At 59.2% G+C, this 27,500-nt stretch overlaps 1 protein-coding gene across 1 annotated transcript; it reads left to right on the top strand.

Moving 5' to 3' along the window:
• Positions 1-564: 564 nt before the first annotated feature.
• Positions 565-25,695, top strand: DHX34 (DExH-box helicase 34). The gene is made up of 17 exons (XM_080831650.1): positions 565-601; positions 4,572-5,493; positions 7,970-8,281; positions 10,023-10,277; positions 12,677-12,779; positions 13,858-14,075; positions 16,160-16,334; positions 18,194-18,387; positions 19,030-19,131; positions 20,147-20,371; positions 20,513-20,686; positions 20,955-21,072; positions 21,913-22,019; positions 23,187-23,474; positions 24,201-24,377; positions 24,590-24,728; positions 25,399-25,695. Exons 2-17 carry the CDS (start codon positions 4,792-4,794, stop codon positions 25,530-25,532), a joined length of 3,423 nt encoding a protein of 1,140 aa, XP_080687776.1. The 5' UTR covers positions 565-601; positions 4,572-4,791; the 3' UTR covers positions 25,533-25,695.
• Positions 25,696-27,500: the final 1,805 nt, after the last annotated feature.

The following is a 27,500-nucleotide window of genomic DNA, read 5'->3' as shown; positions in this document are numbered from 1 at the left end:
ACTGGAGCCCCTAAGACTAGAGAGGTCTCTAGTTTCTTACTTGTTTATTCATGCATTCAACAAATATTGACTGACTCTCTGATCCTAGTGGTGGACGCTGGACAACGCGGGACCTCCAAGACGAGAATGGCCCCTGCCTTCAGAAGGCTGGGGAGTTGAGCTGAATCATAATTATGAATTATAGCGAACGAATCACGGGAGCACTTTAATAGCCCTAGCATTTAATAGGGTTCCGGCCAGCTTTCTCTCCGGCGTTGGGACGATCCTGTGCAAAGGTTTGGGGGAAGGTAGAGCGCGCGCGGTGCAGTGGGGGCGGAGGAGGGGCAAGGGGGAGGCGCTTGCAAGTCTCCGCTGCAGCGCTACCGTCGATCTCTAGAGGGCGCAGCGTCATTCTTGGCTCAGCTTGAAGAGAGGCGGAGCTGAAGCATGTTATGCGCAGGCGCAGAATGGGTTTTGGCTGCTCTCTGTTGCGCCCAGGCTCCTTCGCCTGCGGCGGGGTGGGGCCTGGCCGTGAGGATGGCTTGCGCAGGCGCAGAACCGGCTTCGCGCGCGTGAAGGGCGCTGGGGACCGGAAGTTGGAGCGATCCCGGCGGTTAGTGAGGTGAGGGGGCGGGGCGGCTGAGCGGGGCCGTGGCGGCGGGGACGGCGGGTGTCGGACTGGGAGCGAGCCGAGGGGTGAGGAGGGAAGTTCCAACACGAGGACGTGCGTTGGAGGAGACAAGGGGCCCGGGAGAAGCGGACGGAGATTGAGCCTGAGCGCCCCGAGAACAGCTGGGCGACACAGAGGCTCGAGTCTGGCGGGAATGGGAGTCACGAAAAGAAGCTTGGAGAAGCTGAGGGACCGAGAGACGGGGAGGCTGAGAGAGGACGGAAGCCGCAAACTGGGGCGATGGGGGACAGGGAGCTAAGGGGGGTCCCCCGAGGGCGCCTCCCAGAGGCTGCAGAGAAATGGGGTCGCACCGTGAACTTGGGGGGGTGGGGGGAAGCCACCGAACAGAAGTAGACTGAGGAGGGCGGTTCAAACGGAGGAACAAGACTCTTGTTGACCTTAGAATGTTACTTTACCAGCCAAAATGGGTTTACTTGGGGGGATAACCGCGACTTGCAATCTGGGACAAGCCAGCTACAGCAAAAATCATTGGCGAGTTCAATAGAAGAGAAGATAATTTTATGGAGAAGGAGCAGGGAGTTGTGGGGGGTTGTTTTGAGTGGAAAGTCGGTTGGAGAAGAGCAGGAGTTCAGGGTGTTGATGGTTTCTCCCTGGCCAAGTTGCGGGGTGTCCTTTTCTTGTAGGAGATGCGGCTGTCCCTCCTTCCCTGTTGGCACCTGTAATTGATGATTCTTTCCTGCTGGTAGTTCTTTCGGAGCCTCTAATTGACAGTTCCAGTACTGACCTCAGGTGGTACCGCCATAGAGCTCTCATCCTTCCAGCCTCCCAACTCCATTTTAGTGAGGTTTCTCTTCGTTAATGGAGACTGACAGATGCAGAGAGACGGAGGCAGTGGAATAGGGAGAACCTGGCAAAAGCTGATGGGGGCACTGAGAAAGGGGAAGAGCCCCCGAAGGAAAGAGACTTGGAGAGGAAGCTGGATGTGGGAAGTGAGTGAGATGGATGGGAGCTGGGTGATTTGGGCAGACCGATGAAGAGAGCCGTCCGGAGTGTGGAGACGTGGGGCTCAAGGGAGAGCGAGTGCATTTGGTAAGCTTGGAGAGCAAAGAGAACGGAAAAGACAGTGTCAAGTTTAAAAATGGGGAGATAAAGCCAGACCACGGAGACTCACGCTAAGATGAAGAGGAATAAATGGGAGCCTGACTCCCTAGATTTGAATTCCTTGTCGCGCTGTGTACTTAACCTGTCATTGGCTAAACGACAAGGAGTGATAATAGCACCTTTTTAAAAAAGATTTATTTATTTTAGAGAAGGGGGCAAGGGCAGAGGGAGAGGGAAAGAGAGAGCCTCCAGTAACGTGGAGCTTGATTTCACGGCGTCAGATCATGACCTTAATTGAAACCAAGAGATGCTTAACTGGCTGTACCACCCAGGTGCCCCAGAGAGTAGCACCTTCTTAACACGAGGAATGTATAGATGTGTGTATGTATGTAGTTGTGCACACAGATAAACGTGCGTGGTGTAGAATAGTACCTGATCCGTGGGGAGCGCTGTTAGCTTTAAAGCAGCAGAACTGGGAAACAAAATGTTAGGTGGAGAGATGGAGATGAATGGTCACAGTGGTGGGAGAGGCGGTAACAGAGACTGAGAATTGGAGAGAGACAAAAATGGAGCATCTGAAAAAAAACGACTGAACGAGCAAATGAGGAAGTCAGATGGAGCACCGACGAGGAGTGGAGAGGGTCAGGTGGAGAAGGCTTGTTGGAGAGACCATCAGACCTGAAGATAGGAGAAACGAGGAGAGACAGGACCAGACTATCAAAGGAAAGAGGGCTGAGCACGGTGAGCGGAAAAAGACAGGCTGAGACATGAGGATGGACAGCCAGAGTGGGGAAGAGCTCGGGAAGCAAAGAAAACCTCTGCAGGCCACTGCCACGAGACCCAGAGATGGTCAGAGACACTGTAACGGAGAACCGAGGGGACCTAGGAAATCTACCTGGTTGCCTAAGAGAAGAGACTCTTTGAGACCCACGGTATGTGCCTAGTTGGGCCCATGTGCTCATAGGCAGCTTGCAGCTGGGAGGAATGCTCTTCACTTCATTCCCGATCCTTTTCCCGGGATGCCAGGCTCAGTGTCAACAGCCTTTTCCTCTTGCTGCCTACCCTACAACAGGAGTTCCCTATGAAGCCACTCTAGCGTCATCCAGCCCGGGTGTTTGCCGGAAATTGACGCTCGGGGCTGCTGCTCCTGTGGGAAACCACTCTGCCGGCTCACAGGTGCTTCATCAGCAGGTGCTTTGTCAGCAGGAACCCCCTTTCTGTCTCTAATAAACTCCCAAGGATGGCCTGAGTTCCCCCTGGGACTGCAGAGATTATATCTCTGAAATCTGTTCCGGATGACGCCGAGAGACTGAAGGGAGAGTAGGTGAAATCATTGCTCATTCCAGACGAAGGTGAATTGTGGCCTTTTTTAAGATTTATTCTAGAGAGAGGATCTCAACCAGACTCCCTGCTGAGCATAGAGCCTGGTGTGGGGCTCGATCCCATGACCCTGAGATCATGACCTGAGCCAAAATCAAGAGTCGGTCGCTTAACCGAATGAGCCACCCAGGAGCCCCAGATGGTGGCCTTTTGAGTGTAATTTTCCAGGCTATATGCTCTAGTTTCTCTCACTGACTTTCGCATGTTAGTCATCACGGGGAGAGAGAGTGGACTTGAATTCTGGTTACTGTTTAGCTCCTCTGTGCCAGGCTAGGTGCTAAGCATTGCAGTGTTTGAAAGTAGGTATTATCCCCATTTTAAATTTGCGGGTGGCCCCACATCTAACAAATGATGAAGATTCAGAGGTTCAGAGATTCAAACCCAGATCTGCCTGACTCCAAACCCTATACCAAGGAAGGCTCTGAATCCTCTTAAGGACATAAACTTTAAGAATCTGAGTGAGGTGCTTCACTCCAGAAAATTGTAGCTACGAGGATATGCTCTCGTATGATTAGGTAGGACTTAGGCAGCTGAGAAAAAACCAACTTTGCCCAAGAAGACATTTTCTTGTGTCACTGGGACCTGAGGGTTGGAGTGGACCACGCCAAGCTTCTTCCCTCTCTCTCCCACTTTTCTCCTCGTAGTTGCTCAGTGGTTGTCCTGGTGTGTCCTTCCTTGCGTCCAAGGGCAGGCTTTTCTCTAGGATGGATTTCTGGAATTGATTCGGGTTCATGAGCTACTACGGACAGCTCCAGGTTTATACGTCATCCCTCTGACCACAGGAGATACGATAAGGGCTTTTGTGTCCTGGCAACCTAGTGTAAATTCCAGAGAGAGGCCGTGATTGGCCCCCCTCTGGGTCACGTGTCCATGTCTCGCACCAATCACTGGTTGGAGGAGGAGGAGTTGGGGAGCATGATTAGCCAGGCCTCTGTTGCTTTCCCAATCAGGGGTTTGCTGATGTCAAGGCTGTCAGAGCTGGGTGGAATCCAGGAAGGGCTGCCGTTCACAGGGCAGGGCAGCCAGTGGGTACTGTTATCAGAAAAGGAAGGCATGTGCCAGGCAAGCGAAGGCAGCGGATAACCTGACACTTGCAAAATTGTGCCCTCGATTTCAAAGCGTTCCTAGGCGTACTGAAGCTTAGAGACCCCAGATGAAAAACCCTTGCCTTACTCTTTTCTTCGTACCGCACCCCTCTTGTGTTACTGTCTCATGGCAGGGGTCTGCTGTCGATTGTCCCCGTGACCCGCCCTCCTTCAGGTTTCAGGTCAGACATCTCTGAGCATCCTTTCTAGATTACCAAGCACAGTCAGGCAGCTCCTGTGGGCTCCCAATGTCCTGTCACAGGATCGTTTGTCTCTCGCCTGTGACCATGACCACATATGAAGGCTCAGGGTGGCCTAGTCCAGTGCCTACAAAAGAGCAGGCTTTCAGGAAATGTTTCTAAAAATGAATGAGTGTCTTCTCTTCTCTCCTCCAGGCGTTCCGGGCCTGAAAACCCAGGATGGACTGGTGTCTGTCCCAGAGATCACTGCAGGAGTCGTGAGGGGCCCTGGGTGTCACCAGCTTGAGCCAGTCCCTGGGCACCTTCTCTGTCATTGCCCGTGGTCATCCTGGACCATCGACGAGGAGGGAGATTGTCTCTTTGAAGAGGGAGTGGTTCTCTCCCTCATTTAGGACAGAGCTGTGATAACCACAGCATGCCGCCTCCCAGAACGAAGGAGGGCGGGGATCACCGAGGCCGACCCTGGGATCCCAGTGAGGAGGAGGCCCTCGAGAAATGGGACTGGAATTGTCCAGAGACGCGACGCCTTTTCGAGGACGCCTTTTTCCGTGACGAGGATTATATACGCCAGGGTTCGGAGGAGTGCCAGAAGTTCTGGGCCTTCTTCGAACGCTTGCAGAGATTCCAGAATCTCAAGGCCACCAGTAAGGGGGAGAAAGCCCCGGCGCGTCCCCAGCACAGCATCCCAGCCCTGGCTGACCTACCTCGCGCTTACGACCCACGCTACCGCATCAACCTCTCGATCCTGGGCCCCGACGCCCGGGACTCCCGGGGCCTGGCCCGGCAGCCCCCGGAGAGAGTGGCCGAGTTCCGCCGAGCCCTGCTGCACTACCTGGACTTCGGCCAGAAGCAGGCGTTCGGCCGGTTGGCCAAACTGCAGCGCGAGCGGGCAGCGCTTCCCATCGCCCAGTACGGGAACCGCATCCTGCAGACGCTGAAGGAACACCAGGTGGTGGTCGTGGCCGGGGACACGGGCTGTGGCAAGTCCACCCAGGTGCCGCAGTACCTGCTGGCCGCCGGCTTCAGTCACGTGGCATGCACCCAGCCCCGGCGGATCGCCTGCATCTCCCTGGCCAAGAGAGTCAGCTTCGAGAGCCTCAGTCAGTACGGCTCGCAGGTGAGTGGGCCGCGCCAGCTTTCTGGGTTTTCCAGCGCAACCTCAAGCCTAGGTTGTTGCCCTTATCGTAGTACCAGTGAAGGTCACCAGACCACTTACCCTTTCACTTAGCAAGGATTCTTCTAGAGCTCGATCTGCAGATTGGCCTGAATGTGGTTCCAGTGAGAAAGGCACTAGCATTACCCATAACCCTTTCTTCAAATTTTATTTTTGAGAGCGCGAGCGTGGGGAGCAGGAGAGAAAGAGACTCTCAAACAGGCTACACGCACAGACCGACGTGGGGCGTGATCCTGAGATCATGACCTGAGCCGAAATCAAGAATTGGACACTTAACCGACTGAGCCACACAGGCACCCCCCCACCCCCCATGTAACATTTTTTTTTTTAAGATTTTATTTATTTATTTGACAGAGAGATCACAAGTAGGCAGAGAGGCAGGCAGGGGGTGGGGGGAAGCAGGCTCCCCACTGAGCAGAGAGCCCAATGCGGGACTCGACCCCAGGACCCTGAGATCATGACCTGAGCCGAAGGCAGCGGCTTAACCCACTGAGCCACCCAGGCGCCCCCATGTAACATTTTTAACAGCAAAAAATTGGAAATGTCCCAGGGATCATTTGGGTTTTAGCAGCCGTAAGAAAAAGAGTGAGGACACTTCTTTATTAATGGTTTCGAGGGTTCTAATCCAGGCTCTACCATTTACAAATTGTTAATCGAAATTCTAATACCCTAAACAGAAGAATGTGTGTATCTTATGCAGCTCAGTGAATTTTCACAAATTGAATTTATTTATGTAAACACCCCAGAAACCCTCTGTCTCACCCCCTGCCTCAGTTACTGCCCGGAGCCCCCAAGAGTTGTCCCTGTTCTGAATGATAGATTATAGTCTTAGGTGATGATAACTGAGTTAAAGAGGAAATCCCACAGATGAACTTTGCCTCTTTTATTTACTTTTTATAAGTGGAATCAAAAAGCGTGTTCTCTTTGGTGCCCAGTCTCTGTCGCTCAGTACTAGTCTTGTAGGTCTTGTCTGCAGTAGAGCATGTGGGTGCATGGTTCTCTCTCGCTGCTGTTCAGTGTCCCCTGTGAAGACCCCACAAGGTATCCGTCCCTTCCGCTATTGACGGAAGCTCGGGGCATTTCCAGTTTCCGGCTCTTGTGTGCGGGTGCTGCGGTCAGCATTCTAGAACATGCCATTAGGTGTCTGTCGGTACATATTTCCATCGGGGATGTAGCTAGGAGGGTGCCTGCCAGCTTGTCAGATCTGCAGGGATGTCTAGCTTCAGCAGATGCTGCCAAAATGCTTTGCGGAGTGGCTGCACCCATCCACGCTCCCGACTGGCCCTGTTCTGGCTTTTCTGGGTGGGTGGGTCGTAGTAGCACGTTTTCATTTGCATTAGTCTGACGACTGAGGGTTGAACGCGTTTCTTGGCCAACTGGAAATCCTCTTTTCTCAAGTGTCTGTTCAAGTCTTTCCCCCTGTTTGTCTTCTGTGTTGTCTTTTTGTTCTTGACGTTTGGGGTTTTAAAGATGAGCGAAATAGGTCCTTTGTAGGATTTCTGTATGGCAGATCTTGTTTCCTACTCTTGTGAGCTGTCTTCCATTTTCTGAAGGCTTCTTTTGATGACGGTGTCTCTTTATTTAAGTATGGCCCCGTCTGTCATTTTTCTTTCTGTGGTTGGCACTCCAGGTTCTGTTTAAGGAGTATGCCCCCTACCTTGACATAAACGCATCCTGTGTTTTTTCCTAAAGATATTTACCTTCAAAGTTATAATTTGTCAGGAATCGATGTGTATGTGATGTGAGGTAGGGGTTAAGATCGTTTCCTCACAGGGCGCCTGGGCAGCGCAGCTGGTTGAGTGTCTGACTTTCTTGGTTTCGGCTCAGGTCATGATCTCAGGGTTGTGGGATCGAGCCTCATCTGGAGCTGCTTGGGATTCTCTCTCTCCTCCCTCTGCCCCTCCCCACTGTGCTTTCTCTCTCTCTCAAATCAATAAAATTTTTAAAAAAGAGATCGTTTCCTCCCAGTACCACTTTTGAACTGTGTTTTGCCTTGGATGAGTGACCTCAGTTTCCCCATCGGTGAGGTGAGAGTAGTGGTTCTTCTCACGGTGGCTGTGAGGATGAAATGAGCGGGTGGTGCCCATTTCAGTGGTTAGAGTAGGGACTCAAAGAAAGGTGGACTATCTCCATGATCATTAATTAGCATAGACACCAGGCTCTGTGCCAAACACTTTATGTGCATGAACATGTCCCATTCTCCCAGCATTTAGGGGTGAAAATGTCTCTGGGGGACGGACGTGCTCGCCCAGAGTCAGCAGCACTAAGCGGCAGAAGTGGGGTCCACACCTGTTGGACTCCCGAATCTGATGGGGGCCGGGGAGCGGGGCGTTTGCTTGGATGTTCAGTGTGGGCGGGTGAGGGCTGGTGCTGAGGTCCAGGCACCTCCCCTGACCCCCCCACCCCCTCCCCAACTCAGGTTGGCTACCAGATCCGCTTTGAGAGCACGCGGACGGCAGCCACCAAGATCGTGTTCCTGACAGTGGGGCTGCTCCTGCGGCAGATCCAGCGGGAGCCCAGCCTGCCCCAGTACCAGGTCCTCATAGTGGATGAAGTCCACGAACGGCACCTCCACAACGACTTCCTCCTGGGCGTCCTCCGGCGCCTGCTGCCCCAGCGGCCGGACCTCAAGGTCATCCTCATGTCAGCCACCATCAACATCTCGCTCTTCTCCAGCTACTTCGGCAACGCCCCGGTGGTGCAGGTGCCCGGGAGGCTGTTCCCCATCACGGTCAGTGCTGCCCCCACGTCCCCCAGTCCTCCCACCTGCTCTCTGGCCAGGCCGGGCCTATCCCTTCCCTCTGGCTCAGATTCCCATCTTTCCATGAAGGGTGGTCTCACTCACGCTCTGTTTTAAAGCTGCTGTTTCCTGAGTGTGTACACTGTGCCGGGCAGGTGCTCAGTGCCCGGGGGAGGAGACCCAGCCTTGGAAAGCTACAAGGTTATATTCCTCTTACGTAACAGTCCTGCTGGTCCAGGCTGATGTGCAGCTCTGTTGCATGTGGTCCTTCAGGGACCCAGGCTCTTCTTTTCTCCCGCTCTACCGTCTCACGGGGTGGGGCTGCTCAGTCTCCGCACTCTTAACCTTTGGGATAATTCTCCTGTGGGGGCTGCCCTGCCTGTTGTAGGCTGTTCAGCAGCCTCCCTGGCCTCTCCTCGCTAGCTGCCAGCAGCGTTCTCCTCCCCCAGGAGTGACAGCTGGATGTCTCCAGATGTTACCAAATGCCCCTGGGGGTGCCCCCCTCCCCGGCCCAGCACCGCTGTCCTTGGGAGCTGACCAGGTCTGTCTGCTCAAAGCTTTCAGGAAGAGGGAAAGAGTCCCAGTCCAGGGAAAGGCCCGTTTGTCTTTAAGTTGGACATGACCTTGCAGCTGTCGCATTCTCTCTGCACCCCACCTGGCTGCGAGGTGAGGGGGCCGGAAGGTGCTCTCTCTCTTGCTAGGGGATGGCGTGCCCAGGAAGGAAGGGGCTGAGTTTCTGGGGCCACTGTGGGTCTCCCACTCCACTCGACACTGCCCCCCCACCCCCCAACCTCACCCTGTCTCCACAGCGGTCCTGGCCAGGCCTGACTCCACACATGTCCTTGACCTCCCTTCCCACATCTTTGGGTTCTCTGGAACCTTTTGCCCTGAACTTTGCCCCCTTCACTCAGGCCTCTTTGCTGTGGCTAGCATAGTGGTCTTGTCAGAAAGCAGAGTGAAAGCTTGTGGGGGCCCCACCACAGCCGTGGGCGCCCTGTGCAAGGGATTTCCGCCCCTGGGGGTAAAACGGAGGCTGGGAGGCGCGGAGCAGCAGAGTGGAGCCTGGAATCCTGCTCGCAGACACCGCCCGGGCCCGGCAGCCTCTCTCTGCTCTTTCGGATCCCCTTTTGCAGCACCCGCACCCGACCCCATCTCCAACCTCCCACCCTGGGTGGCACTCGTGGACCCCTCCCACGTGGCTTCCCCATGGCCCTCCACGCCGGTCTGCCCCCGCTCTCTGCTCTTTCTGTGTTTTGGAAGCTGCTCCTTCCTCTTGCAGCAGGAGTTGGTAGGAGCCCCGGAGTTCCCAGCACCAGGAACCGCACTGGTCGGTCCCTGTGGTTTTGGGTTCCAAATACCCATCCATCTGTCTTCCGGGCAGCCGTACGAAAATAAAAAAGGGGGAGAGCATGCTGTCTGAGAAGCGATTTTTCTAGGTTTTTGATCCCGGCCCCACCCTTTTAAAATTCTGTGGTTGCTAAAGTTCCCCTCCTAACCCGAGAGAGAGCACGTGTCGCGCGTGGAGCTCAGCCAGTTTTCACACATCAATACCTGTATGTGGCCAGCGGCCAGATGCGAAACTCACACGTCCCCAGGAGCCTTCCGATATGCTGTCCTTTTAGAACCTCCTCCTCATTAGCCCACTTGATGGGCCTGCACCATCTCCTTGCGCCTCCCGCCCTCCCCTTCCCCCGCCTTGGGTGACAGGCGGTCCCCTGCCATCTCCCCGCAGGTCGTGTACCAGCCACAGGAGGCCGAGCCACCAGCGTCCAAGTCCGAGAAGCTGGACCCCCGGCCTTTCCTCAGGGTGCTGGAGGCCATTGACAACAAGTACCCCCCCGAGGAGCGGGGCGACGTCCTTGTCTTCCTCAGTGGCATGGCGGAGATCAGCTCGGTCCTGGAGGCCGCCCAGGCGTACGCCGGCCGCACCCAGCGCTGGGTGGTACTGCCGCTGCACAGCGCCCTCTCCGTGGCCGACCAGGACAAGGTACCACGCGTGGCCCGTGTGGCCAGGCTGGGTGGGGTGGGCAGGGAGGAGGGGGCTGTGGACAGTGGAGGGAGTATGGCCAGGGTGAGCTTCCTGGTGAGCTGGGGGCATCTGAGTGGAGCTTTGCGGGACAAGGAGGACTTGGAGTAGCCGAGGGAGGGAAGGCGTCGGGCTGGGGGTGCGGGAGGCCTCGAGCTCTGGTGTGGAGGTGGGAGTCTGCGAGCCGGGGGTGGGGAAGAGTCGAGAGGCTGGCCTGCCTGAACGAGAGGGGCTGGCAGAGATGCCTTCGGGTCACCCTGGTAGTTGTCTGTTGCCTTATAATGGAGCCCCCAAACCTGGCAGCTGAGAACAGTACGCATTCGCCATCTCCCATCGATCCTGCAGGTCGGGAATTTGCAAGAGCCTTGGAGGGGTGGGCATGCCTCTGGCCCAGGCGCTCTCCGGGGGATGTGGCTGAGGGGTCGGCTGGGGCTGCTGCCATCCGAAGCCTGGCCCGGGGCTGGAGGGCCTTCCTGTAAGATGGCTCACTCCGTGGCAGGCTGTTGGCCGGGGGCCTCAGTTTCCCTCCATGTGGGCTGTTTGAGTGTCATCCCAGCTTGGTGGCTGGCTCTCCCCAAGAGAACCAAGCAGAAGCCACAACGTCTTTCACGGCCTGGCCTTGGACAACCCAGCTGTCATGTCTGCAGGGTCCCGTTAGCTGACCTGGGCTGCTTTGGTCAAGGGGAAGGTACTGGGTGAGGGTGTGGATCCCAGGAGGCGAGCCGCCTCGAGGCCTTTTTGGAGGGTGACTACCGCAGTCCCCTGGGGAGGAGGCCATTCAGGTCACCCTCAGTCGTTGACTGAAGAGACCACCTCCTCAGTGCTTCCCCTCATGCCAAGGAGGCTCTTTGGGACATGCTGGGAGCCAAGATATGGTCCTTCCCCTCATGTAGCTGCTGGTCTATGGAGGGAGATGGCAAGCCGTGATAATTTACAAATGGAAAAAGAAAAGTTCTGGAAATGTGAGAGCAGAGCACAGTCGTGGTGGATTCAGGGAAGGCTTCCTGGAGGAAGAAACTTTCAAAACTGAGACCCGAGAAAGCCCCAGCCTAGGAAGGGGGCAGGGAGAAGAGTGTCCCGGCTAATGTGTGTGGAGCCCGCCGGAGCGGGCAGCTGTGTGTGTGCCTTGCCTCGTCGAGACCTTCCAGCAGCCCTGTCTGCCAGGCGCCGCTGTTACCCAGGACAGACACACTGGGGCCAGGCACTTGTGCGAAGTCACGTAAGTGACTGAGCCAGGCTTTGGAATATGGTAGTTTGGCACCAGAGCCCACGCTCTTAACCAGAGGTTACCAACTTCCTGTAAAGGGTCAGGGAGTACAAAGTCATAGGTTTATTCATTTATTTGAGAGAGAGAGACACGGAGCATAAGCAGGGGGGAGGCAGAAAGAGGGGGAGAAGCATACTCCCTGCTCAGAGGGGGGCCTGATGCAGGGCTCGATCCCAGGACCTCGAGATCATGACCCGAACTAAAGTCAGAAGCTTAACCAGCTGGGCTACCCAGGGGGTCCCAAAGTGGTGGGTTTTGTGAGCCATTTCGCGTCTAGCACAACTACTCCACTCACAGTAGGAAGGCCGCTGCAGACTGACACAGGTGAGGCTGTGCTGGATTAAAACTTGATTCACAAAAACAGGCAGGAGGCTGGATCTGGCCCCCAGGCCTAGTTGCAGACCCCCCACTCTTGCCCACTGTGTTTGTCTCCTGGGCCCAAGAGAAGGGCTTGTGCAAAGGGCCTGTGGTGAGAGAAGGGCGGGGCCCCTGGGAGACCACCTACAGGGCGTCTGGGGTCCAGACTGTGATGGGGAAGGCAGGCTGGGTGCTAGTGAAAGGTGGGCAGACCTAGGCTCCATGGCCTCGAAGACCCATTGTGGTGCTTGGGCTTTGTCCCGAGTGCTCCTGGAGCCACGGGAGGGCTCTGCACAAGGTGGGGAGTGGCACCCGTTTGTCCTTTAGCAGATCCCTGCTGTGTGTGATCTCAGGTGGGAGGCCAGAGGCCAGGGAGGAGGCTGGGGCAGGACCTGGGTGGGAAGGGAGGGCCTGGACCAGGACAGGGCTGTGGGTTTGGGGAGAATGGAATGAATTTCCGAAATGTTCAAAACATGCAGGTGTGGCTGGAGTGGGGAGGGGCAGGGGAGTCAGGACAGCCCAGGTCTGTGGCCCACGTGTGTGATGAGCCATCTCCAAGATGGGAACTCGAGGAGGAGGAAAGCATTCAGTGGGAGGCGCTGAGGCTATTCGAGATGTTGTAGGTGGGTGTGCAATGCCTATTGGCCATCCAGGAGACGTCAGGGAGGCCACTGGCCATGGGTCAGCAAGGGTCCGTTAGTCCTGGATGTCACCTCCTCCCCTGCATCCCCCTCAGGTATTTGATGTGGCCCCCCCTGGAGTTCGGAAATGTATCCTCTCCACCAACATCGCTGAGACCTCTGTCACCATTGATGGGATCCGCTTTGTCGTCGATTCTGGTAAGGGCTGCTCCCTGCCACCCCTCAGGTCTTAGAGAGAAGTGTGGGGTCTGGAGATGTGCAAATGCAGTGAGGGGACTCCAGACCAAAGCAGGGAGTAGGTGGTTTTTAGGGCCATGGAGCAGTGGCAGCATCTTGTCAGACATCCCAAGCTTGCTCCTGCCTCAGGGCCTTTGCACTTACTGTTATCCCTGCCAAGAGCAGTCTCTTTCCAGGTGTCCACAAGGCTCACCCCCTCATCTCATTTTGGGGCCGGCATAAACGTGTCCCCATCAGAGAGGCTCCCCTTGTCCGCTTTGGTGATTTCTCCTTCCTTTTCCCGCTGTTGCTTCCCTTATGAGACCCATCGTTCCTCAGAGTATGGGCCTTATATTTTATATCTGTTGGTCTATTTCTTTTCTGTCGCTGGACAGTTCTCTGGGAAGTCAGTTTAGCGTAGTGGTTGGGAGACACTGGGGCCAGCCTGGCTGTGTGAGCAAGGTCGCGTCCCTGAGACTGTGTGTGTCCGTTCGCTCATTTGTAAAACGACAGTAATAGCAGAGCCTCCCTAGGGCTGGAAGGCTTCAGTGAGTGAATTCATCCTCTGGGTATTTTGGGTGGTACCCGGCACAGAGAGAGCCCTCTGTGTTAGCAGTGACCTTACCGAATCTGGGGACCGTCCATGATAAAACATCCCATAATTCTGCATACCATTGAAATTTTAAAATGCTGGCCGTGAAACATGGATATGTCGTTGCTTCCGAGGTGCGGCCCATTTTCAGAGGCAATGAAAGTGGCCAAAGTTGGTCTTAGCGTTGGTGACCTCTGTTCTATTCAGCCCCGTGAGGCTGGGGACAGTGTTTACAGCTGCGCCCCATACAGAGCCTGGCACACAGCAGGTGCCTAATAAGAACCGTTGGCTAACCGGGCTTCCGAATACGCAAATCCGAGACGTGTGAATGAAGAGCAAAAGGCCGAGTCAAGTTGATGTCAGGGTCAGGGCCGTGTTACTGGGATAGAGGAGGCAGCGAGGGCGGCAGGGGCCGAGCCCGAGGTGGGGGCCCCACGGCTACTGCACCGGCCATCCCGTCCCACGCAGGGAAGGTGAAGGAGATGGGCTACGACCCACAGGCCAAGCTGCACCGGCTGCAGGAGTTCTGGATCAGTCAGGCCAGTGCCGAGCAGCGCAAGGGCCGGGCCGGCCGCACGGGCCCCGGCGTCTGCTTCCGGCTCTATGCTGAGTCCGACTACGATGCCTTCGCCCCCTACCCTGTCCCGGAGATTCGGAGGGTAGCGCTGGACGCGCTGGTGCTGCAGGTGAGGCCCTCCGGCGGGACCCTCCGTGCCCTGCGGGTGGGTGGGGCGGGGGAGTGCGGCGCTTCCAAAAGTAGGCTCCCCTGGCAAGGGCAGGGTTGTCCCCGGGTCCCCGGGCTCAGGGGGCCCCATCGGAATGCTTTCAATGGCGACAGCCAGTCCACCCCAAAGTGGCTCTTGAAACCGGGACTTCTCAGCACAGTCTGGTCCTGGCTCCCAGGCAGCGTTGCTGCGGTTGGGCTGCTGGGCCGCGTGGGCCCCCTCGCGGAGCGGCCGACACACAGGACCTTAGTCCTCAGGGTGCTGGGCAGTTTCTTTCACGGGGGACCCGGGCCCCTTCCCAGTGCGGCCTGCGGAGGAGCGTGGGAGGGCGTGAGGGCCAGGCCCCCGCACTTACCCTGCCCGGTTAGCGCTCACTCCCCAGCCCACCCCTCCCCACGGGGGAGCCTGGCCATGAAACACGGATATGTTTCTGCCCAGCTTGTGCCTGGGCAGAGGACGGCCAAGGGGGCGGGGAGGGGCTTTCCACGGCAGCAGCCTCCCCCGGGCGGGAGTGACTCGGGGCACAAACCAGCCCCTTTCCTGCAGGTGGTGCACCCCGAGGGTTTTGTTTTTCAAAAATGCGGCTAGGGATCCGCTGTGTGCGTTCCTGACCCACACGGCCTGCCTGAACTGGGCGATGGGCCGTTTCACGTGAGGCACAGTCCCCAGGCGGGGAAGCGGAAGGCTCGGTTATTGAAGTGGGTCGGTGATGTTCTCTAGGGCTCGGGCTTGTTCTAGCCTTTTTTTTTTTTTTTTTAAATTTGACAGCAGAGATGACAAGTAGGCAGAGAGGCAGGCAGAGAGAGAGAGGAGGAAGCAGGCTCCCTGCTGAGCAAGGAGCCCGATGCGGGACTCCCAGGACCCTGGGATCATGACCTGAGCCGAAGGCAGAGGCTCAACCCACTGAGCCACCCAGGCGCCCCTTGTTCTAGCCTTTTCTGTCTTCCATCCGTCAGCGGCTCTGCCACGCGTAGCAATGGAGGCGGTGACGGTGTGGTTACCTCGCGCTCCCTGTGGGCCAGGTGCCCTTCTCGGTGTTGTGTGTCTAGAACTGTTTGGATCCCCACAAATACTAGGGGGCAGGTAGTCTTATCATTCTGATTTCTGGATGAGGAACCAGTTGCACAGAGAGGTGATTTAAGTTGCCCCAGGTGTCCCAGCGGGATTCCCTCTGAGGCTGTCAGGCTCTGGAGCCGGCCTCGTACGTGCCACCTGGCTCAGGCAGCCGTGGCCTCACCGCCTCCCTCTCTACCATCCAGAGGCAGACGAAACTGACGCCCCTCAGGGCCTCGTTTTTCAGGCCCCGGGAACCTTTCCCTGAAGGCCCCTGGCCGATCTCCCACCCCGTCTCGTGGGCAGCACTGGGTCACCAGTGTCTCCTGGTTGACTTGGAACTGCCTGGGGCCATGGCCTTGGCTGAGTAGCTCAGAGAGGGGACCGTCGGGCCGCAGCCACTCACTAGAATCACGAGAGCTGAAATAAAAAATCTGGCCTTTGGAGCGCCTGGGTGTCTCAGTGGGTTAAAGCCTCTGCCTTCGGCTCAGGTCATGATCCCAGGGCCCTGGGAGTGAGCCCCACGTTGGGCTCTCTGCTCAGCAGGGAGCCTGCCTCCCTCTCTTTGCCTGCCTCTCTGCCTACTTGTGATCTCTCTCCCTCTGTTAAGTAAATAAAATCTTAAAAAAAAAAAAAAATCTGGCCTTTGCCCCACACCCAGAGCTTCTAACGTAAAGGCTTTTTCATGAGCACAGGGCATCCTTCCGGGCGGCAGGGAGGGAGGCCGACCCACCTCAAACTACTGAGCCAAAGAGAGGATTTCACAAGGCTGTGCATCCGTCGTGGGGGGTGGTCTGGCTTAGTAATGACTAAGGACTTCTGCTGCTGTACTTGGTCTGGACAGCCAGTGGCCCTTCTCCCCTGCCTCTGTACAGTGGCCTTGACATTGGGAGATCAAAGGTAGCATGAGTTTGTGATCTGTGAGCCTCCGGCCAGTGCTGCACAGTAGCTCCCGTGTCCCCCATTCCTGGGGGGCTCAATTGTCATTCCAGATGAAAAGCATGAGCATGGGGGACCCGCGAACCTTCCCTTTCATCGAGCCTCCGCCACCAGCCAGCCTCGAAACGGCCATCCTCTACCTCCGGGACCAGGGGGCCCTGGACAGCTCCGAGGCCCTCACCCCCATCGGATCCCTGCTGGCCCAACTGCCTGTGGACGTTGTGATTGGTGAGGACGTCCTCCAGGGTGATCACCCAGGGCGCAGGGAGTGGCCATGGGGACCGTTCATGCCCTGCGTGACTCGTAGGCCAGCCTGTACTTTCTCTGGGCCCCGTCCGATCAGTCACAAGTTCCCTGTGCCAGACCATTCTGGGCGCTGGGGTGCGGGAGTAAACCAACAGGCCCCTCTCTCCTCTGCACACCCTGTTCCCAGCTCCGCCCTGCTGGCCCCTCTCTCTGTGTCGTAAGGATGTCAACATAGCCCGCTTCTTCCTCTTGCTCATCCTTGAGTCATCCCGGGCCCTTCTGAGAAGCTCGCTGACCGACGTATGTCCTGGTCTGATTCTCATGACTCGTGACGAGCTAGATGCTCCGTGGCCCGCAGAACATGCCCAGGCGAGCAGGACTCGCCGTGGCACTGTTGGCCAGACGTGACGCTCCACAGAACCTTCCGGCCGTGTTCCCATCATTCACGTCCCCTCGGGGCACCACCCTGAGCTTCAGAGGGGACAGGAGGCTGGGGACCACCGACCCTGAGGGCCTCTCATGGTTATGAAGACGGTTCTCTTTGTTTTAGAAGGACGCAGGGCTAGAGCCAGGGGAATCTGATCCAAAGTGAAAAAGGACATTCTGTGAGCCTTGGCTGTGTGTCAGTGAAAGGCTTTGTGGGCCTTGTGTCACTTCACCCTCACTGGGTGACGGAAGGGCATCTGGTCTCCCCTTCTGTATAGGCGAGAAAGTTGAAGCTTGGCCAGGGACAAGGATCTGCACCCCAGGGCCCGGAACAGGCGGGCAGCAGGGTCTGGGCTGGACCCGGAGTGACAGGGGAGTGACTCACTGCTGCCTCTGAGAAAGGCTATCACTTGCCCAGGGTCACGCCGTGGGCAGAGCTGGGAGGCACCCGCAGCCAGGCAGACACTGTCGGTCCCCAAGCCCCGCAGGGCAGGCGGCACAGCTGACTCAGTGCCGGGAGGTTCCGGGCCCAGATGGCTCAGTCCTGCTTCCCCTGTGCCAGGTGGGACACCGGGTGCTTCCCCGGTGAAGCCCAGTTCGTTCTCCCGGCAGCCAGATGCTGCTGTTGGCTCATTTCACTGACAGGGAAACAGAGGCACAGGAAAAGGGAGGGACTTGCCCAAAGGACAGAGCTAGAGGGCCCTGGGACAGCCTCGTTTTCTTGCCCTGCTTTTTTTTTTACAAGGTTAGATGTGTAACAGGAACTTTCCAGAAAGGCGGCCAAAGGGACTGGTAAGGATGAGTCAGACACGTGTTACGCAGGCTGCTGAGCACAGGGCAGACAGGCGAGGGCCTGGGGGTCCAGACCAGGGACCTGCTGCTTCGATGTCTCCCCGTCTTCCCTTTCCCTGCTCTTCCCCTCCCCTGCTCCATCGGCCCCTGCGTCTGCCACCTCCACCTTGAATTACACAAAGTGCAGGAGAGGACCCGTCTGGAGGCAGGCACAGGAGTCTGTGGTGTGTCAGGCAGGCCAGGCCGTCAGGGCTCCTGTGGAGTTCCCTTCTAGAGGGAGTGGGGTGTGCAGGGAAGGAGAGCCAAGCCAGGAGGGGGCGCTGGGTGTAGAGCGGAGAGCTAGGTGGGCAGGGGCAATGCTCGGACCAGCCCTCCGACCGTGCCCACCTGGTGCCTCGGGGCAAGACTGTGGTCACCCCCAACCTACAGATGGGGAAACTGAGGCCTTGCCCAAGCTCACATGCCCGGGAGGCAGAGTGTGGGCTCGAGTCTGTTGTTGTGGCTCCCAGGGCCCTTTGCGGATAAGGTGGAGGGGGTTGGGGGCCGGCCGGGAGTGGGAAGGCGGGGAGGGCGGCGGTCCCAGTCCCCAAGAGGCTCAGCTCGGCGTCTCCCTGACCCGCCAGGAAAGATGCTGATCCTGGGCTCCATGTTCCACCTGGCGGAGCCCGTGCTCACCATTGCGGCTGCCCTCAGCGTCCAGTCACCCTTCACCCGCAGCGCCCAGAGCCACCCGGAGTGTGCGGTGGCACGGCGGTCCCTGGAGAGTGACCACGGGGACCCCTTCACGCTCTTCAACATCTTCAATGCCTGGGTGCAGGTGAGGCCAGCAGTGGGGCTCCCATCTGTGACATTGCAGGTGGGACAAGAGGAGGCCCGCTACCCCAGCGAGGACCCCGAGCCCTCTGAGGACTAGAGGGGCCCCGTCTCCACCATCTGTTCCCGTGGCTATGGGACCAGCAGGCGCTGGGGCCCAGCCTCGAGGGGAGGGGAGTGTTTCCAAAGCACCGAGTAAGACCGCTGCCGCCCAGAGGAAGGGCCCACACTCCTAGGATGGCACTTAGTATCCAGCACATGCTCTGGCCAGGCAGTCCCAGGGACCTGGTGGTGACTGAAAGCCCTTGGTCCTGCCCTCCAGGGTCACACAGTCCTGTGCAGGGAGGCAGACCTGTCCCTGGACTGTGACCTCCCAGAATGGGTTGTGATGGGCAGTCCAAGGGGCTGGGCGCGCCCAGAGGGGATGTCTGACCCAGTGTAGTCTGGAAGGCTTCCTGTAGGAGGAAGCAGTGGCACCGAGACTTGGGAGAAGAAGGAGAACGTGTGTGTTCCTGCCTCCTTTTCCAGGGACTGGTGTTTGGGCCTGTTCTGGGGGCGGCTGGGGGTGTCTGGGTGCTGGGTCATCCCCTGCACCCTTCCCTAGCCGACCAGGCCCTGACCCCCCGGCGTCCGGTCCCCCCCCCAGGTGAAATCTGAGCGGAGCAGAAACTCACGCAAGTGGTGCCGCCACCGGGGCGTAGAGGAGCACCGGCTGTACGAGATGGCCAACCTGCGGCGCCAGTTCAAGGTGAGGCTTGGGACCAGCGGAGGGGGCCAGGTGGGGGTGGGAGAGTGAGTGCAGGGGCACCCACCCCTTTCCTTTTCCGGTGGAGCAGTCGGAGTCCCACCCTACACCCTACCCCCACCCCCACAGCCATCAGACACTCAGGTGTGGGGTGGCCTGGGTGAGTCATGGGTGGAGAGCCAGGAGGGCTTCCTGGAGAAGTGGACAGGGTCAACGGTCACATGCTACATCCTCACAAAGAACCTTGCCGTATGGAGCCGGGTGCTGAGCTCTGGGAGGCAGCAGGGGCGACGGCTGGCACGCCAGATCCGAGCAGGTGTCCCAGTGGCAAGTCCCAGCTCTGTCATTTGCTAGCAGTGCAGCCCTGGGCAAATTCCTGCACGGCCCTGGGCCTTGGCCCCTGTGCTGTCCTGTGAGGATTAAACGAGTTAATAGACGAGGGGCGCCTGGGTGGCTCAGTGGGTTAAGCCTCTGCCTTCTGCTTGGGTCATGGTCTCAGGGTCCTGGGATCGAGCCCCGAATCGGGCTCTCTGCTCAGCAGGGAGCCTGCCTCCCCTCCTCTCTGCCTGCCTCTCTGCCTGCTTGTGATCTCTCTGTCAAATAAATAAAATCTAAAAAAAAAAAAGTTAATAGGCAAAATAGCCTTTAGAACAGGGTAAGTCTCCTGTGGCATTGCTGCCCGTGGTTGCGCGTGGCCACACTGGGGCCCAGAGGGGGCGGTCACTCGACCGCGGCCTACCGTGCAATTTTATGAGACCCCACCCCCCACCCCCACCCCCCGTCGGGGACCGCTGATGCTCGGACTGTTCTCGTTATCTCTGGCTTTCCAGGGCCTCGCTTTGGCTTTGTTGGCTTGCAGAGTCCGAGAGGGTGGTGAAAGGCGGGGGCTCCTCTCTCCGTGTCGCACAAGACATCCCAAGTCCTCTGTAACGGAGGAGCCGCTGAGTGGCCCGCCCAGGACTGGACCCCCAGACTCAGCCTGCCCTGTGTCCCTCACCCGGGCTCCGCCTATCCTCAGGAGCTGTTGGAGGACCACGGGCTGCTGGTCCGGGCCCAGGCCACGACACCAGGCGACAGCTCGCGCCGGCTGCAGGAGCGCCGGGAACGCAGGGCGCTGTACCGCCTGAAACGCCAGCACGAGGAGGGCGGGGGGCGACGGCGCAAGGTGCTGCGGCTGCAGGAGGGCGTGGACGGCGGCTCCAGCGACGAGGACCGGGGGGCCCGTGATGACGTGGACATCCAGGTGGGTGCTGGGGGGGCACGGACAGGACCTGACCCCCGTACTCTGTGGCTCCCTGGGGTCCAGGGGTCCTAGTGGCAGCCCCTCGGGTACCGGGCTGGTGCCCCCCGGGAACCTGCCTTCCCCCCCACCTTCCCCTCGCAGGATGTGAAGTTTCAGCTGCGGCACAGCCTGGATCAGCTACAGGCGGCCACCAGCTCGGCCCAAGACCTGACACGGGACCAGATGGCGCTGCTCAAGCTGGTGCTGGGCCGGGGCCTCTACCCGCAGCTTGCCGTCCCGGACCCGTTCAACAGCAGCCGCAAGGACTCGGACCAGGTGGGCCTCCTCCGGGCGCTTCGCCGCTCGGCATGCCTTCCTAGCTGTGCTCGGTGCTAAGGACACGGGAACAGTCCTGGCCCTGCCCTCACGGGGCTCCAGTGCACCAGGGCGGGGGGGGGGGGGTGTCAGGGAAGGCTTCCTGGAGGAGGGGACTCTTGAGCAGAAACGTGGATGGGGAATCTGGCCGAGAGAGTGGAGGAAGAGGGTTGTGGGCAGCGGAAGAGTAGGTCCAAGGGCCTCTGTCACTTGGCATCTGCTTCTGCAGATCTTCCACACACAGTCCAAACAGGGGACCGTGCTGCACCCCACCTGCATCTTTGCCAACAGCCCGGAGGTACTGCACACGCAGGAGCAGGCGGCCAGGGGCGGCGAAGCCAGCCGAGGTACCGGGAGTCTAGGCAGGGAGAGAAAAACCCCTTGGGAGGGGAGTGAAGGGCGGGGGATGATGATGTCAGAGGGCCCCTCACCATCTGGGCTTGCCTCCTGGTTCCCGCCCACACTTTGCCGACATGGGACTGGCTGGTGTCGGGGTCCCAAGAGCCAGACCGCTCGGGGACTCACTCCCACGCTGAGCCCCACCCTCCCCATGGTGACTAGTGGGGCGCTGTGGCTGCACCTCAGGCCGGAGCTTTTAGCAAGTAGAGGGGACCTGTCCAAGGGGCTCTATGAGCGCCCCAGCTTGGTCCTGCCCCAGGGCGCCCCGGCTGCTGGGGTCCGGAACGCAGCGTCCAAGCGCTGGGCCAGGCAGGGGCCTGGCCAGGGTGCCCCCTATGTGAGTTCTGGGAAGCTCCACTCTGTCCTTGTTTGTAAACAAAGTAACCGCAGTAAAATGTGAACATTAACTCCAAAAGGTAAGGTTTATAATTTTAAACGTTAAAGGTAGAATTTGAAACTTTTCCCTCAAATCTTTAACTGCTGTAAATTTCTAGACCGTCCGCTCTCTTCCTGTTACATTGTTTCCTCCTTTATTTTTTCATTTTGAAAAGTCCCAGTCCCCTTCCAAGGAAAGAATGGGACGAGCCCTCGGTAGCCAGCTTCCTGCCACCCCGTGTCTTCCGTCACCTCACGTTTCGCTCCTTTTTGCTGGGATGCGATCCCAGGCCTTCTGTCGCTCAGAAGCGTAAAACAAGGACTGGTGTTTTTGCTGCTGTGATGCCTGGTGACATCAGCAGTGTTTCCTAACGCATGGAAATGGCCCTGAGCTGCTCTCTGGACCATTGCAGATGACAGGGACAAGGTGAGCAGCAAGCACCAGCTCCTCGCCTTCGTCTCGCTGCTGGAGACCAACAAGCCCTACCTGGTGAACTGCGTCCGCGTCCCCGCTCTGCAGGTGTGTCCCAGCCGCCGTGCAGCCTGACCGGATCCCCTGGGGCAGGAGGCCCGGCTGGGCTGCTGTCTCTGCCTTCGCGTATTCATCCAGTAATGATGGATGAGCACCTGCCGGGTGCCAGGGACTGGCCTAGGCACCGACAGCCCAGCAGACAGTAAGACCAGCCCTGGTCCCTGCTGGCCCAGGGGTCACATGCAGCCGGGGAGGATGGCAGTAATGACAGACATGTTAGCGGGTGAGGAGGACTTGGCGAAAATGAAGAGAATAGGGTAAAGGGGTTGGGGGGGGTGAGGGTGGGGAACAGGCTGTGACAGGCGATCAGGGTGGGCCTCACTGAGAAGGTGCAGTGGAACAAAGGAAGGAGCCACCAGGATACTTAGGGAGAAGAGTGTCTTGGAACAGCAAGTGCAAAGGCCCTGAGGCACATGCATGCCAACTGTGCCCAGGGAACAGCTGGACCAGAGGTAGTGAAGGGGAAAGTGGCTGGAGCTGGGGTCAGAGAGAGGAGGTCCGAGAGGCTGGGACATTCCCCACTCCTGGGAGGGTTTGAATAGGGCTGGAACAGGGTGTGATGCGGGGCCGTGTCAGGACCCCAGTGAGGAGGCGACTGTAGTCGTCCGGGCAGGAGAGGGTGGGGGCCGAGGACACGTGTGGGTTGTGGATAGATGGGTGTATGTGTCTGTAGCCAAGCGGGGAGAGTCCTGCCAGCGTTAAGCCGCGCCGCCTCCTGAGTTCCGCACACCGCCCTGCCCGCCGAGGCCTGCCCTCCCGTCCCGCTCTACGGAGGAGCGGCCGAGGCTCGGGGGAAAGCATCGGTAGTGACCGTTCAAACAGGAGGGGCACCGTCCGAGGCGGCTTTGACAGAGGCCTCTGCGAGGTCACCGCCGCCCTGTGGCGAGACTGGATGAGGACCCGGACTTCCTAGGATGTAGTGCAGTTTACGCTTTGACCTTGGTTGGTCTGTTTGTCCAAGTACAGTGTCTGTGCCGTGGGGGCAGGGACCCTCGCTTGCAGCCAAGGCGGGAAGGGGCCTGGCACGCGGCGGGCTGTGGTGGGTGGTGCGGGTGAACAGACAAGTGGGGGGAGGAATGAGGGGTGGACGGGGTCTCTCGAAGCTGGTGTCCTGCCCCGCACCCCACCCTCTGCCTCTCGTCCCCTCCCTTCCAGTCCCTTCTGCTCTTCAGCCGGTCCCTAGACACCAACGGCGACTGCTCGCGCGTGGTGGCTGACGGCTGGCTGGAGCTCCAGCTCCTGGACAGCGAGAGCGCGCTCCGGCTTCTGGCAGCTTCGGTGCGCCTCCGGACCCAATGGGAAAGCACCCTGGACCGGCAGCTGGCCCATCAGGCCCAGAGGCGGCGGCCGGAGATGGACGAAGGGGAGGACACGGCGGCTCCGGGGGACCGCAGGGAGGTGGCAGACCTGAGCCGGGATCTGCTGCGGTTCTTGGCATCGGAGGTGCGTGCCGCCTGCACGGCTGTGCCCTCATTCAGAGGCCAGAAGGCCCGGCTTCCCCCTCCTTCCCTGGTCGTGCTTTGGGGTTTGTATACCCGACAGGCCGAGGGCAAGACCGAGGTCACACATGGGGGAGGGGTGGAGCGGGGATTTGACCCCAGGCAGCCAGCTGCAGAGGCCGAGCCGTTAGCCCCTGCGGGGCCCCTTCCCCCCACCCCCGCAGTTCAGTGCGCATTTATTGAGCACCACTGCACGTGCTGTGCGAGGTGCCCTCACGAGGGGTTAAGGGCGTGCAGGCCGGAGAGGGAAGCTGTAAGAAGCGGTCTGTTCACAGAGGGCACAGGGAGGAACTGGGCGGGGCAGGTGTGAGGTCAGTTCCCCACCTCGTAAGTGGGCAGCTGGGAATCGGTCCCAGGTCTGCGTGCAGATGGGGTAGAGAGAAGGGCGTGCACCAGGGTGACTTCCCTGAGCTGCAGGCCCGGGGAGCCGGGGCAGGGGGAATGGACGGGCGTGCTGGGTGATGGCGGGTTGGGTTGTGGTCCCACAGGTGACAGGGAGCAGAAAAGGGGCACCAGCGCGGATACTAGACCAGCTTCTGGTAGCCAGTGGCTGAGACTGTGCTGTGACTGATTTGAGCAGTTGGCCCTGTCTTGGGTCCGATTTCAGGCACAGCTGGATCCAGGTGCCCTAACATTGTTTCCCTGAGTCTGTCTCTCTTTTCTTCTCCAGGTTCCTTACAGCCTCCGGCGGCTCACAGGGCTGGAAGTCCAGAACCTATATGTGGGACCCCAGACCATCACTGCTGCCCCCAGTCTCCCGGGCCTCTTCGGCAGCTCTACCCTCTCCCCCCACCCCACCAAAGGGGGCTACGCAGTTACTGACTTTCTCACCTACAATTGCCTTGCGGTAAGCATGGACCCCACCTTGGCCCATCCCCCCACCCCCAACCCTAAATGGAGGGAGTCCCAGCCTCCCCCCGACCAGCCACATCCCAACTTAGGGCAGGAGGTGGTTTCGGCATGGGGCCCGCCAGCCCCGAGGGGTGCTAGGACAGGTCGCAGGCAGGGGGTGTTGAGCGGGGCAGGGGGCCACGTCCTGACGCAGCCTTCCTGCCCCAGAGCGACACGGACCTGTACAGTGACTGTCTCCGCACCTTTTGGACCTGCCCCCACTGTGACCTGCACCTGCCCCTGACACCTTTGGAGCGCATCGCCCACGAGAACACGTGCCCCAAGGCCCCGCAGGACGGCCCCCCAGGTAGGGACGTCGGGGAGGCCGGGGTAGCTGTGCCCACCCGCCCCTGCTGTGGGGCTTTACTGCGAGGCTGGGCCTTCATCCGCTCCCCGTCTGGGGACTGAGGACCTCAGCCCTCTGGCTCTGGTTGGTGCCACATCGGGTTTTGTCACAGAGACCGGGAACCAGGGACGGGAGGGCCCAGAACATCACCTCTTTCTCATTCCTTTTGTGTCTGTCTCTTTGGGCTCCATGTGGGGCTGACTCTGGTCTGCCTCTGTTTTTGTCTGTTGCTGTGTCTCTCGTTCTTCTCCCTGGCTGGCTGCTGTCTCTGGCTCAGCCACCCTGCCCCTTTGTCACCCAGGGGATGCCACAGCAGGCAGATCCCACCACAGCGGCCGAGGCTGGTCTGGGAGGTGGCAGTGGGACCCCACGGTCCCCATGCCAGGATGCGCTCTTCCTCAGTCTCTGTGTCCCAGGGGGTGACAGAAACAGATACAACGAGACACACAGAGTAGAGACTTGCCTGTGTGTGTGTGTGTGTGTGTTAATCAAGGAAGGCTTCCCTGAGGAGGCAGAACCAGAGGCCCCAGAGCCTGGGAGGTGGCCTGAGCCCTCTGGGTGCCTGGGACTTGGGCGGGGGTGGGAACACGTGGGGGCCATTCCCACCCCCGACAGCCTACCTGTCTTGTAGGGGCAGAGGAAGCCGCCACCGATCCCGTCCAGAAGACGTCTGCCCTGCAGAGGCCCTACCGCTGCGAGGCCTGCCAGAAGGACTTTCTGTTCACGCCCACAGAGGTGCTGCGCCACCGGAGGCAGCACGTGTGAGCGGGGCCAGGGGCCCCACCTGTCACCCCCCCACCCCCGGCCCCCGGACTCCTGCCCGAACTGCAGCCACAGCTCAGTGCTCTGGTCCGGCCAGCCTGGCGCAGGGGTGGGGTGGGGGCGGGGAGTGTGAACATGTGAATAAAGTCTCTTGTGCGGCCTCTGCCTTTGAGTCTCCTGCTGCCCCTCGTCGGTCCTCCCCCGCCCCGGCTCTCGTCCCGCCTGCTGATCCGAGGCGCCCTGGGGCCCGTGGGGACAGCAGGGCCTTCAGCTCCCAGGCAGAGGACCCTGATCCCCCCCACCCCCCAGCAAGTCTGTCCTCACGGGCCCTGCTTTTCCTCAGACGGGGGAGACCTGGGTGTTGTCCGCCTACACGATCCACTTCGAGAACAGGGCAGGGGGTCGGGGTGGGCCCACGTCTGCGGCGGTGCCCGGGGCCCTTCCCGCCTTGGGTCCGCCGCGGGTCTCACTCGGCCCCTCCTTCCCCGCTTGGCTGCAGGCCTCCCCTGCACAGAGGGAGACGCCGTGAACCTCGATGCTGGCAAATTCCACGGCTCAGGTGAAAGAGAAAAGCGAAAGATGCAGGCGACCAAAGCTCGCTGCAGAGGAGGGAGGGAGAGCTGTGGCGTGAGCAGGGTCCCCGCGAGACCGGAGCAGGAGCAGCGGGAAAGCCCCCTGCCGCGGCCCGCACGGACACAGGCACGGAGCCCTCACTGAGGCTCCCGCCGGCCCCAGTCGGGAGTCTACAGAAAGGGCAGCAAGTGTGTCATGGCCTGGGGGGGCCTTGTTCTAGGAACGGAGTTGGTTTAACGTTTGAAGGCCAGCCCGTGGGATTCCCATATTAATACCTAAGCGCATCAGACAATTGCAACACCCTGTGGCCCTGGGGAGACCCTCAGCCTCTCGGCTCTGCTCCGCCCTTTCTCTTTCTGACCGATGAACACAGCGCTAAGCCCCACCATCCCCACCGGCTGCCTCAGAAGCTTCATTTGCATCCAGAAATCCAGGAAAGCTCTCAAATTTTGTTTCCCTGAGTAGGAGAGCGACACATGGTTGTGTCGGGCGGGGATCAGAGCCTACATGAAGCCACTGCAGGGGTATTAAACAGGAAGGGGGTTAATAGAGGGATGGGGGGGGGCAATGACAGCCTGGGAGGCTGGAGCTGTGGGCCCCGGCTGGGCCCTCAGGAGTGACCCCCAGGACGACAGGACCCTGAGGCCACCGCCGCCGGGAGAGCTGGGTGCAAACACGCCCGACCCCAGCTGTGACCCTGGGTGTCTTCTGCCGCCCTGTATCTCTGGAGGGGGTCCGCCTGCTGGCACCTGTTCTGCGGCCAGAGTCTGGCTCTGCCGCCAGAGGGGAGGGGGTCAGGTGGGCCCACCTGGCGCCCTCCCCCCACCGTGGGCAACACGGGAGGAAGCCGAGGAGGTGCAGGATCACGACGGAAGGAGGAAGAACCCCCACCGCGATCCACCTGTGGGGGCACAGCCTCCAGCGTCCTCCTCCGCGCACGCCTTTCCAGACAGCTACAAACTGGTCAAGGTCCTGCGGTGCCCTTGGCCCCTTGAACGGTTCTGGGAGACCGATCCTGAATGTTCTTCCCCAGCTCGTTGCACTTCCGTCTGAAAGCGAACTCTTCACGAACGGCGGAGCAATGGCCCGAGTGTAGACACCCCACTCGTAAATACCCGTGTCCTGCCCTTGCTTGTCTGGGCTGTTTCTCTGTTAATTTCCCAAACAGCGCAAGAGCGGACACCTTTGTTTGCATCAGGGTCTCCCTGCCCACTTCTGAATTCCTGCTTTTAAAAAGGCCTTCGCTATTACGGAAAATTCGGGGAGGCTGGAAATAGAAGGGGAAAAAATTCCCTAGAATCCCTCCCCACCCGAGAGACCCTGGGCACCAGGGGGTTTGGATCCTGTCGGCTTCTTTGCACAGAGCATCTGCACAGACACAGAGGCCGCTTATCACCC

Source organism: Martes martes (genome assembly GCF_963455335.1).
Source record: "Martes martes genome assembly, contig: scaffold_333, whole genome shotgun sequence".
Classification (NCBI taxonomy): Eukaryota; Metazoa; Chordata; class Mammalia; order Carnivora; family Mustelidae; genus Martes; species Martes martes.
This window is presented reverse-complemented; position numbering and strand designations above follow the sequence as displayed.

What these genes read in the sequence shown, in the direction of transcription:
- DHX34 (XM_080831650.1), top strand. Translation starts at nt 4,792, where the DNA reads ATGCCGCCTCCCAGAACGAAGGAGGGCGGGGATCACCGAGGCCGACCC. An exon ending in GGAGGCTGTTCCCCATCACG is followed by an intron (nt 8,282 to 10,022) that starts GTCAGTGCTGCC and finishes ATCTCCCCGCAG; the next exon opens with GTCGTGTACCAGCCACAGGA. An exon ending in TGCGGTTCTTGGCATCGGAG is followed by an intron (nt 23,475 to 24,200) that starts GTGCGTGCCGCC and finishes TTTCTTCTCCAG; the next exon opens with GTTCCTTACAGCCTCCGGCG.